This window comes from Panthera leo, chromosome C2, assembly GCF_018350215.1.
Source record: "Panthera leo isolate Ple1 chromosome C2, P.leo_Ple1_pat1.1, whole genome shotgun sequence".
Taxonomy (NCBI): domain Eukaryota; kingdom Metazoa; phylum Chordata; class Mammalia; order Carnivora; family Felidae; genus Panthera; species Panthera leo.
In genome coordinates, this window is record NC_056687.1 from 27395403 (window position 1) to 27408618 (window position 13216).

Sequence of the window (13216 nt, forward strand, 5' to 3'; positions counted from 1 at the left end):
AAACATAGGTAAGCCACAGTAAAATTATTTGATCACCGTGATGGAGAAACATTTGTCAAACAAATATTAGATCATTTCATAAGTATAATTGGGAAGCACAAGTTTGATCCATTTCCTCACATATAAAAATACCTAGTGACTAATAGGTATAAAAGAAAGCTACATAGCAATCAAATTGGCCCTTAAATTAAAAAAAAAAAAAAACTCCCTCAGAACTAGTTATATGACATGGAAAACAGATTGAACAAAAACAGTCACTAGCAGGAAATAGTAGGAAGTGGAGCAGCAAAAAAATGGATAAAAATAAATGAATGAAAAGAAGAAAAGAAGGAATAAAGCCACATAAAAGTTCAGGAAAGATTTTAAATGTTGTCAGATATAAGGAATTATTTTGAATAAAGTTAGGAGTCTATATAAAACATTGCTTTACAGCTTCAAAATTTTATCATAGCTAGGATATCAAGGTTCAGTACAAATAGAAGGGTCCTAAATGATTCTCAGAAATGGATATTCCTTAACACCTAGGTCAAGAATGAGGGTTGTGAACATATTGGTGAGAGAGTGACGAGTCAGATAAAAACTGGCCCACCCACAATCATGGTAAAAAGGGCGATAGCAGCCCTTCTAAGTTAATGAACAGCCTATGTATCATTCTGGCACACCTGGTTCAGGGGGTTTGAGAGAAGAAGGGAACAGGAATCCCTTAGAGGAGGAAATCCAGCAAGAAAACCACTTGAAATAAAATATTTCCAAGAATTATTTCAAACAAGAGTTAAAATCTTTGCCAAAGAAAAGCTCGTTCAAATTGATAAAGGCATTTCTTAAAAACTGGACTGCTAAAATCTGAGAAGAGAAAAATTTTCTGCAGAAAATCAGAAAGTAAATATTCTAGGCTTTGATGTCCATACAATCTCTGTCATAGCTACTCACCCCTGCTGTTAGAGCAAGAAAAAAACACAAACGATAGGATACATAAATGATGGCCCTGGTTATGTCTCTATGAAACTTTATTTGCAAAAATAGATAGCAGCCTATCTGAATCAGCCTACAGCCCATAGTTTGCCAACTCTTGCTCTCAGAGAGAAAATGGCAAATAATTCTAACAAAATTTTAAAGTAAACTGGTGAGAACAAAACAATGATCAACCATATTGACAGCTCAAGACATGCAAAAGAAAACAATGAAATTCTCCTTTTCCCTAAAGCATTACGAAATACCATGATACATGACTAAAGGGGGGTAGAGCATATTGACATAAGGTTTGCAAAATTTCTAAAGATCAAATGCATATATGTGTGTATACGTATAGACACACACATATATCTTACACACACACACACACACACACACACATATATAGACACATGTATACAAAAACGTAGAATTAGAATTTGGAAATCTTGCTAAGGGTGCATAGTATTTAGTTTGAATTTTAGAATTTTAATTAGTACAAAAGCTATTCAGAGATGAATCAGGAAGGAGACAATACTTCTTGGTGGTCATAGTAATGATTTATTTGGTAATATATATATATATAATATATATATTATATATATATTATATATATATTCATATATATAATATATATATAATATATATATGCACTTCCCTACCCCATTATTTTTGGAGAACAAAAATAGGGAAGAACTGGGAAAAGTCATGCAATCTCTCTGTAGGTACTAGGAGTTCTTAACCCTGGGAACATGAGGTCTCCTACTCAGTCTCCTCTTTATTGCCTTCCTTCATCCCATGGACTGAGAAGTTTCTAGAGGAATCAAATTAAGCAATAGCAAAAAGCATGTACTTTTAGCCTTAGGAATGTCCATCCCATATTAGGAGTCCTATCCTCAACTATCCTGAGTCCAACAATTCTTGTATAAAAATATTTCCCTAGTACCTGTGAACTGTAAGCAGAGTAATTAGAAAGTTCTGTGGGTACTAAAAAAAAATGAATATTTCATTAAGGAGTAAAATTCATTTCTGATACATTCTCAACTATTACAAAAAACTGATAAAGGTTTGTAAAGAGTATCATAGCAAATAAATCTTTTTTCCTTTTGAAATTTTCTTTGTTCCCTGATCACAAAAGTAACCATGCATCACTATCAAATGTCACAAAGAAAGAACTTAAAAGAAACAGTTACCCGTGATGCCAGTACTTGGAGACAACCACTGTCGGTAGTGTGAAGTATGTTCTCCCACATTTTTATATTCATACATATGTGTGTATTTACCAACCTAAGATCTGCTAAACAAACTATTCTTTGATTTTCTCTGTTTCGTTTAAAAATATGAACAATTTTAATGTACATAAGGAAAAATGGGTTCCTTCTCTTTTAACCACATTGCATTGCACTGGAAGTATGCACCATAAATTATTTATGTCATCTTCTACTGATGGACATCTTGGCTGCAAAATTATTTTCCCTATTTTACACTGTAACATGAACATTTCAGTACACTTATTTGAGTGAGCTTACCCTATTATATCCCTTAGGGTAAATTCATAGAAATGCAATTTTCTATGTTGAAGAGTATCTAAATTTAATGTTTTGCATTATATTAATAAATTACCTTCTAGAAGAGTTGTAACAATTTCTCTCTCCCTAAGTTTCCAATATGAGTGTGTTTAAATAAATTATGGTATTTTCACAGACTAAAATACTATGTTTCAAAAATTAATGACATGGCAAGCCATACATAGGATTATATCAGGTAAAACAAGATACAAGATATAATAAAGTACACCATTGATATATCACTATATAAATTGCTATATATATATATATATATATATATATATATGTATATATATATATATATATATACACATATATATATATGTATATATGGAGAGGAATATACATATTATATATAGTGTGTGTGTGTGTGTGTGTGTGTGTGTGTGTGCGCGCGTGCTCCAAGGAGCGTCACAACATAGGAAAAGGACTGGAGCAAATTTTTAACTGATATCTTATGTTCTTCTACATTTGTTAAATTTCCTAGAATTTGTGCATATTTTAGTTGTAATCTGAAAACCAGTATGTTAAAGAAATACTGGAAATCACAAAGCTGAAGAAATGTGTTTTCACATATTTTGTAGTTTACCTGCTATTAGACATACAATTATAAAAAAACACCCCTAATGTGCCACAATCAGGAATATTTAAACGTGCTAAACTAAATTGCTTTTTCTCAACAAAGGACTTGTTTTAATTCGTGAAATGTCTTCATGCCTAATAGCAAGCAGAAGAAAACCTTGCTCTCCTCCGCTGAGAAGACAAGTTAAGAGCAAAACGGTGAGCCCCTGAAAACAGAGAAGAAACTAGCTCCTAAGAGCTAGCTCTTACCCTGGCTGCAGGCATTTTGGAAAGCTTTTTGGAAGGGAACAAATCATTAATAAAGACTCAATACTTACAGTGACCTTTGAGCAATTCCAGATGTAGACATGCAGATTTTTCCACAAATAATAAAGAAGGGCTGGCTACAAGAAGTGACAGTCCGGAACAGATCTGCAGGAGACTAGAATTACATGGGACACAGAAAAGAGACTGAGCAGAAATGAAACAACACAAAAAGGATCCAGATCCTTCACTAAACAACCAGAGATTTATTCTCTTACATGATTTTTTTTACCAATTTTTTCCTGAGTGAACAGGAAATGTATGTTATTTTATATTTTCTGGATATGATTATGGCTTTATCAGTCTTTATGATGCTCTTCTTCTCCATCCTAACACTATGCTAAGTTTTTATACAGAGTGACTCATTGAATCCTCATATAAACCCAACTTGGTAAAGACTATTATTCACATTTTATAATTAGAAAAGGGAGGCACAGAAATTTAGGTAGCTTAGCCAAGATCATGCATCTAGAACAGAGGTCGACACACTTCTTAAAGGGCTAGCGAGTAAATATCAGATGTGCTGCCATAAGGTCTCGGTCACAACCATTCCACTGTGCTGCGTAGTGCAAAAGCATGCAGAGACAATACTCAAACCAGTGAACGTGGCAGTGTTACCTAAACAGGTGGCAGGTTCACTGGCCATGGTTTGCCAACCCTTGACCTACCTACAAAGTAGTAAAGCAAGATTCAAACTTAAGTCTACGCCTTTAATAATTAAACTGTCATACAATAGGGGAAATACAATAATTGTGGTTCTCCTTCCATAGTCTGGGCTCACTCATTCTCAAATATTCTTTTGGGTCTCTATACAGTCTAGTTCTAAAGAAACTTACCAGTTAATGTGAATTGTCACTTACAGTGATTTGCTGGGCAAACAGTTATGGATTCCTAGGGGGCATAAATAAGGTAGGTAACTTTTCTAACAGAATGGGATTTAGCCCCTTCTTGTCAGGATAGATGTGCAGACCTGAAATTTAGAAGGCAATACTCAGCCTTCCAAAATGGAGAGAGAAAGGAGATGACATTGGGCCCATTTTTAATTTAGAAATATTTAGTTTAACGAGTCCTATGATCTCAATATTTTTCCTTAATTTCCAAATTATTGTCACTTGGTGAATTTGCCTCATAAGTATAAAAACATTGGGCAATATGGCTGTACTCATTTTAAATTGCCTAAAATTCAAAGTTGTGAGAAAAAAAATATTTCAACAATATTTAGTTTTCCTTGAGTTCATGAAGTAGCATTGAAAAATAATCAACAATTTGTGCCAGCTTTTTGATTTTTTAATAGTAGGTCTTTAGCAGAATTTATTTGACAGCCGCATCCATGAATACAGAATGAGCCAAGGTTACATAAGACTGCTAAAATAATTGAGAAGTTACATGATCTATGGGCAGGAAAAAGAAGACTCAGAAATTTAAACTCAGTCTTAATGTTATTGTGGCCCAGTCAAATGACCTTGAGCCAATTCTCTCTAAATCTGAATCTTCCACAGGAAAATGGCATTAATATCACCTGCTAATGTACCAGGGCTATTGTGAAACTTATATGAAAAAATTCATGAAGTTACCTTGTAGATTTAAAACACTATATTCATTAAGGTAGGCTTCTAAGACTTACAACTTATTTTTACAAAGAAAAATATCTTTTTTTTTCCTGTATCTTTCACAGACCTATAATTTTCACCAGAAACGTAGAAAAGAGGACACCCAGAGTTCCAGATCTTTGCCAGCCCATCACTGTGAAAAAGCAAAGTCAACCCATAATCCTATTACCATTTCATTTTTCGAGACCTATAAAATTTTTCCTTGCTATCAATAATCACCAACATTTCTAAATGCTCCATTTACTAGATTCCTAAACTTTTTCTAAGACTAAAGAGTAAATAACAGTAACATTTATAGAACAGAAGTCACTTAAGTAGTTTTCACAAACCAATTGACTAAAATTTTAGCTAGATTTCTAAGAAATATCGTAAAGACACTGTAGCAGATTGTGTTATTTTCTGTAAATATTTGCAGCCCATCTCTTGGGGAAGATCATACTCCCCCACTTCACTGATGTCAATCTTGGTCATATGACTTGTGAAGAGTGAGCAGAAGTGGCATGTGCCACTTGCAAGCAGAAATTTAAGGGCCACTGCAGTTTGCCAGTTTTACTTCTGTGTTAGACGAGAATATTCCAGATAAGGGCTCCATCAACCAGGGGTCCAGAGTGAATACAACATGGAGCAGCACTGGGACCAACCCAGGAGACTATGTAGAACAAGTGAGAAGTAAACTTTTGTTCATGTTAGTCACTGATGTTGTGGGTCACCTGTTACCACAGGATAACCTAGGCTACTGTCCTAAATGACTAATTAGAGGATGTAAAAATCCTGTTATATTCTGTGCCTGGACCTTTTAATTATAATGATACAAAGATGGCGGTAGCAAAAAATATCGCATTTATTCAGAAAGAAGCATTTCAATGTTTCCTATAGGTTAATACAATTAAGACAGGGTATAAGACTAAATTTTGTCTGCACTGAACAACAAAAGTGTTGCAAGGGATTCAGAATCCTAAAGAATTTTTGAGTTATTTAGAGCATACAAAAGCATGTAACCAGAGGATCACATCCAGAAATAATGTTGGCCATTATTTAGGGATTATCTTTAACCTGGGAAAATGGGGCACTCACCATCCTTTTTTCTTTTTCTCTTTTTTAGCCAAGAAACTTCAAAATTATTTTCAAGGAAAAAAGAAGTGACTTTCAAAATGCATTAGCAAAACTCCATAGATTTCCTAAATCCAAAGACTAATAATATATACAACATTTCCTTGCCTAAAAGCTATGTCCTAATATGACACAAGTCCTGTCAAGATTTCTGTTTTTAATAAAAAGTTAATCATGTTTAAACATAATATCTCTAATATCTGGCTCAACACAAGAAACATACAATTTCAGGGATAACATTAGATATGCTTTGCAATATCAAGAAACTATCAACACAGTATCAAGGATACCCTGCCCTCTACTGTCAGTATTAAAATTTTGCATGTTTAACTAAATAGTTAAATCACTGTATTTAAAATCCCTCCACACTGTGGTGTTTAAACATTGTTTCTATTCTATTAGCTCTTTTCTTATACAATTTAACATGTATGTTCACTTAAACACTAAAGCTAATTAATCTTTTCATACTGCTCCTCAGAAAAGGAACTCAGAATGCTTTAATGCTATTTAGTCATTTCTCAACTTGGAGTCTCTTGTTATTCCACACGAATTTCTCTTACTTTAATCCCATCAATTATAAAATGTAATTATTTCAGTATGGTAAATGTTTGCTTATCATCACACAGTTATTTTCTATTTTATTTAATCGCGATTCCTCCTTGCATGTTAGACCTTCCTTCGAAATCGCTTCGTATTTAATGCAGATCTGCTGATGTGAAAGGCTCTCCATTTTTATTTGCAGAAATCTCTGGTTTGTTCTTCTTCTTTAAAGGTTCAGAAGTATACAATTCCAGGTAAACAATGATTTTCCCTGACTACTTGAAGATAATATTCTCCAGTCTTCTAGCTCCCTTTGTTGCTGTTGAAACCACTCACCTCCAAACTCCAGCTGGCCTCTCTGGCTCCATTTAGCAATATCTAAGCTCTTGTCACTGCCAGCTAAAGGGAATTTTCCAGAGTTTTGTTGGGAAATCTCACTTTTTCATTGGTTCTCCACACCACCTGTACCGTGGGTTCCTCTGTTCTGTTCCTGTCTGAATCTGTCATTTATTATGGTTTCTAGAATTTTCCTACAAATGTGATCTCTAAAAGTTAGCTTAAAACATGTGCAGAGTTAAAGGGTATGGTTTACACCATCTGCATTTATGTCAATGAAGAGGAAACATGTTCATGCATCACCATTTTGTATTTTACATTACCTTGGTGTTCTATATATGTATTGATGGTGGTCTTGTATAATAATACTTAAATTTTTGAAAAATCAAATACTTGTATTTGTCTCAGAAAATGGAATGTTCCCTCAATTATCATATTTTTTGTGAGTTACATGCATGTACTATTAATCTTAATATTAAATAGTATCATTTTTAGACAAATAAATTTAAATATAATATATAGAATAGATTTTGCATATAATCTGAATTGCATGTACCACCAGGTGTCATAAAGGGTCTTAGAAACTTATTTATGCAGGCTTTCCATTGAGCAATCCACATGACAGTAGAGCTAGCTCTGTCCTTTGGACACTCTAGATATTTTCAGACCCTTTTTAGATAATTCAAGAAATAAGTCTGAATGAATGCACACAAAGTACTATTTTCAATTACTAAATAAGTTACCACTTAAATAACATTATGTCGCAGCCAACATGCAAAGGAAATAGGTGATATACTCCTACTAGTCAAAGTAATCCTAATTCAACAAAATTTGTTTTGTACCTGCAAGGTGCTCGACAGAGATACAAATGACAGACCAGGAAAAAGGTGGACCTGTCTGAGGTCACAGATTGTAGTCTCCTACACAGACCAACAGTTATCAAGCCAGTAGAGTAAAGCGTGATGAGAGTCACAATACAAAAAGTACAGTACATTATGTGAGTACTTAATTTTAGAAACATTTTGTAAAGATTCAGGCTCTTATGACTGGGCTTGAGATCACACCATAGATAGAAACTTGAAAAGCATCTGTTTTCTTTCTTAGCCCTGAAAATCACGTCATAACTCGTTTGTTCCCTCTACATTATTTGAAATCCTAGATGGCCACTAAAAACAGTTCATGAAAAATTAAAACTTATTAAAAATGTTAGTGATGATTTACAAACAAAGCTGGGTACAGATTGTTGCAAGTCAATACAATTTTGAAAGGACATCTGCTGTGATGGATGGCTTCACTCAAAGTGCAGATTATTGGAGATTTGGTAAATCATACAAATATATCAGAGTTCTCTAAAATCAAGACAGAGTGAGAACACACAACTAAAAATAGGCAGTAGATGATATATGAACCAAATATACTTTTAAAAGTGTATGTAGCAGTTTAAATGTAATTGGTGTAACATAAGCCTGCACAAACTTAAAAAGCATACAAGGTTATCAGGATTAGAGACTCATTAAACTATAGGTTCTATTTTAAGTAAAACAACCCAGTAAGTACCATTTTGCAATGAAGTGAAATGACCCATTTCCTTTTTCTTTGTCTTAACACAGGAAAGTTAAGGTAGCAGGGGGTAATGCATACACATACTCTAAGAGGTATGTAGTGATGTGTTTGGGAATTTACCACGTTGGAGTAAAAATAGAGCTCACCTTCCTGGCACAGAGATTTACCTAAGTGCATATAATTGAAACATTTAGATAGATTATATAGAATACACATATTTGTATAACATGTTGTGATTGGATATATGACTGCATGGATATATAACTACTATTTATGTCTGTGGTTGGCCATGTCTGGCTGTGGCCTTTTCTTGGGGGTAAGTGATCACAGCCTATTTGGGTGTATTTCAAGAGATCTAAAACAACTGTTACTACGTAGGAGCACTCAATCAGACACAGAAGCCTAGGTCTGAGGATCCCTCTTACACTAAATTGATGGCTGTGGACAAGGCCCTGAGCCTCTGGACTATTGGTCACAGTGTCCAAATCCCTAAAATGGGATCTCTGAGGCCCTTCCTACTCTCACTTTCTGTGTTCCTGTGTGGCTTCTGATGTTTATTGAGTCTCAAAAGCACAAGAAATCTACCTTCCTGACAAAAGTTGTTGAGTACCCCAATGTACTAATGAACTATGTTTATTCACTGCCAGCACATGTTGAAGGCATTTATAAGGTTGGTGGCAACTGAGAACAGTGGACCAGGGTCACCAAGGGATACATGTGTATAAGTATCTACACTCAATATTGTCTTTTATTAATCTTCTAATATTTATTATTAGTCCGTTTATTCATAAAATCATTTCATCCCAGACTGTAAACCTTACACTGTAAGAATTATACTCTATTCTGCCAGCCAGACAGCAAGTTCTCAGCAACTTCTTAATTAACCACTAAGCCAGCTTTAAAAATAATCAAGTAATTGACACGTAGAGTATTTCCCCGCTTTACTTCAGACAAAACTCTGAGGTATATTTCTTAAATATAAAATAAGAAGTTAAATAATATTTCTCACTTTTATTCTGACCCACAGTAGTTCCTGGAGAAAAAAGGTAAAGAAAAGAAAAAGAGTGAAACATTTCATTCCAAAACAAGGGTGGGCAATACTCTCTCATTTTATTAATACAAACCTGTACCTGTCATTTTCATGTTAAACATTTATTAGCAGTAAATTGGTACATAAATTATTGCTAAGGAAATTTTTCATGAGGAAAATAGCCTTTAAAATAAATCTTGTGTAGTGTATAAGAATATATGCATAAGGAGATGGAAAGCATCTCCCAAAGGAGAAACTTGTCTGAGCTCTTGGGTATGAATATAAAAAATCTCCCCTCATTTCACCTCTTTCCTCGGGGCCAGACTGTTCCATGAACTGGGCCCATTCCAACCTGAATATACTTAATATGAATGAACATTATAGCAAATGTTAACAAGGCCAAATTCTGCTACCACAAAAATTTTAAAACAAATAATCACCGTAAGGAAAATAGTCATAAACCCTGGCTTATGGCCCATGCTTGGTTGAGTTTTTAAAATATGCTTCTCAAAATAATTCCACACCATTTTATCAAGTTCTTAACACTCATTACTCCAGTGGCTTTTAAGTTTTTACTCTCCCAGTAAAAAATATATTTTACATCATGGCCAAATATATGTATGTATATACATATACGCATGCACATGAACATATACATATATATGTAGAATTATATATATGAACTTTATATATTTATATCTATATATATGAAATTATAAAGCAGAAAAATGTTTTATAAAACATACCTACCCTTACTGCATGCTATATACGATATTTTATATTCTATTCTATTTTCCTTTAAAAAAGGCTGTTTGAGTCCAGTTAAATGATTTTGCAACTCAGCACTATATCATAAACCAATGCACATTAGAAAACAAATAGGGACAAAATATTTTCCCCAAGAACATGGAGTAAGAGCAAATGAAGAGGAAAAAAGAAATGGGGTAGAGAGAAAGAAAAGAAAAAAAAGGGCTGAACATTCAATATTTAGGACAGTCATAGAGCACTTTGGAAATGGATATGGCCAAAGAGAAGAAAAGATCATCAGCTAAAAAAAGAGAAAAAATTACAGAAAATTGATCTTTAGGGTTTAAAAAATTCAAACAACCTTTCCCCCCCAGATATATGAAAACGAACAACTTCAAAGATTAACCATTACATTTATTTGATGCATAAACTATGTACAAACCACAGGCCAGCTGGAAATCAAGAGACCCTTGTGATTTTTTATTCCTTCTCTGAATTCATTTTCTGCGCTTTCCTTTCATGCATGCCTCTCCAGCTGCATTGGCTTCCATGATGTTCTTAGAAGCTTCAGATATGATCTCAAGTCATGTCCTTTATATTGGGCTCTTCTATTTGCTAGAAATGCTTTGAAACACTCCCCTTAATACACCAAGATACTTCTAATGGCTTGTCTCTCAGTTCCTTCAATGGTCTTATCTGTTCAAACTACTAAAATTAGAATACCTTTCCTAATCTCTATACCTCTTTCCTGGTTATCTGACCCATGGCAGTTATTAACTTGTCACCATCTGATGTGCTGTAGGTTTCGTTGTGTGATTCTCACCCCCACGAAAATGTAAATTCCATCAGCGCAGAAATTTTGGGTTTGGTTTTGTTTTTTGGCTTTTTTTTTAAGGTTCCACTTTTTTTAGCTTTACGGAGCTTTAATTGATAAATTGGAAGATATTTATAATGCACAATATGATACCTTGTTATATGGTATATATTTTGAAAGGATGATTCTCTTCAACAAGTAATTAAGAAATACATCACCTCACTTTTTTTTTGTGAGAACATTTCTGTTCCAGTCTCTTAGCAAATTTCCTTTATACAATATAGTCACCATATGATACATTAGATCATCAGAACTTACTCCTCTACTAACCAGTTGGTACTCAGTATTCACTTGTCGAATAAATCAATATAAGTTTCACTTTGTACTGAACACTTGAAACTTTTAAATTTGTACCTAATCTACAGATTGATAATCTCTAAATTCCCTATTGGTTCTAAAATTGTATGCCTCTAACGTGAACATGTGCTCAGTCTGCTTGATGATCCCTTTCCTGATTCATTGTAGCCAAGTTAGTTCTTGCCCTCCTCTTTCCTCTTTTCTCCTAGAGCTCTCCATTCTTGGTTATAATATTAACATTAATCATATTTTACCACAAATTAGACCAAGAGTTAATCAAGGGTAAGGTGTGTTTTTATGTTTCTTCACATCCTCACTGTAATATACAATGGTGTCTAACACTCGTAGTGTTGAGTTTTCAATAAATACTGATTCAGTGGGTGAGACTTTGATAAAACAATGTTTTAGGGGCCAGAAGAGAGAGAATGTTTCTTTGTTTATTTTACTTTTTCCCCAAATTAATACAGCCTTTCTTGCATCTTTAAAATATTACAAATAAGTCTGAAAAATCATCTGTCACCTTGCTGTTTTGTAGCTGGACAACTTAGATCTTATTCATCAACCTGCCGAACTGTTCCTTTTTCAGAAACATAGATACTATCCAAAAGCTTTCTGATATCCTTGATTTTAACTGTTGTGGCTTGCTGAATCAAAGCAGCCAAATGTGATACAAGTTCAATGTCATTTCCTTTAAGAATTAACCCCTCTTTCGGGGCTTGATATACAAAACAAGCAACACCTGGCCTCATCTGAACCCTGCATATGTATTTTTCACCCAAGAAATTTTGGATTTCAACAAGAGAACCATTCCCCTGGATAATAACGTTGATGGGGAAGTGAGCATACACAGACCTCATCTTGCAACAGAAGCCCCATGTAACACCCTTGACCATGATCTGTATATGACTACAGATAGTGCACACGGTAGCCAGTTCTTTTGTATTTCCCCACCATTTGTCAACTTGGAGCCTCTTCTTTTTCTTTCCAGGAAGACTGAGTTCTACATTGATGTGATTGAAGTCCCTTCCCAGGGTTCCTCTGGGGCACTTCACAATAACAGTGCATCCCTTCAGAATGATGTGGACATTTTCTGGAATGTCGACAGTCTGATTGCTGAGAATCGTCTTTATTCTTGTAGTAGATGTGGCAGAGAGAGAGCATCTTTCGTCATCATGTTCTTGTAGCCCATCTCTTTGCTTCTTTATTTTTTTAACATCTACCTGAAGAGCATAAGTGCGAATATCTCTATAGTAGGTCATTGAGAAACTATGTTAGATTTCCACTATTCTCCAGTCTTGAAACCCAAGCAACCAAGCAGCAGATTTTTTTCTTCTCTAGCATGTTTTCCTTTGGAGGAATTTAAAAGTCATCATATCCTCTACTGGACTGTTAGGAAATTAGAAGTATCATTTAAAAGGACAGAAGCATATCTAAGTCTTAACAGATAAGTGAGAACTAATTCTAAAGATTTCAAGAAATAGATATTGCCTGAAACCCATATTTTTTTAGTTTATTTCAATAATTTTTTTGAAAAGAAACAAACTAGGAAATACCTATCACTGAGCATCCTTTTAATTGTTTAACTAACAATATTTTAAGAAATAAAGGGAAAGACATAACTTTGTAGGATAAAATAAACTTTAAAGGATTTTGGTCTAATCTTAAACAGTAAGATTTCTGTATTTAGTTTTATTGTACATCTACA

At 34.1% G+C, this 13216-nt stretch overlaps 1 protein-coding gene and 1 long non-coding RNA gene across 4 annotated transcripts in view; one reads left to right on the plus strand and one right to left on the minus strand.

The window, feature by feature from the left end:
- LOC122230242 overlaps positions 1-6248 on the plus strand; it is a 47882-nt gene extending 41634 nt beyond the window's left edge. For 2 of the 3 annotated variants that reach the window (XR_006207349.1, XR_006207351.1), the window contains exons 5-6: positions 3205-3299; positions 6117-6248. This is a non-coding gene — a long non-coding RNA (uncharacterized LOC122230242). Of the gene's footprint in view, positions 1-3204; positions 3300-5079; positions 5167-6116 lie in introns of those variants that run through there. The other variant, XR_006207350.1, reaches the window with a different exon arrangement.
- A 5814-nt stretch (positions 6249-12062) lies between these two features.
- LOC122229236 (60S ribosomal protein L9-like) lies at positions 12063-12770 on the minus strand. The gene has a single exon (XM_042954334.1). It carries the CDS (start codon positions 12768-12770, stop codon positions 12063-12065), a length of 708 nt encoding a protein of 235 aa, XP_042810268.1.
- Positions 12771-13216: the final 446 nt, after the last annotated feature.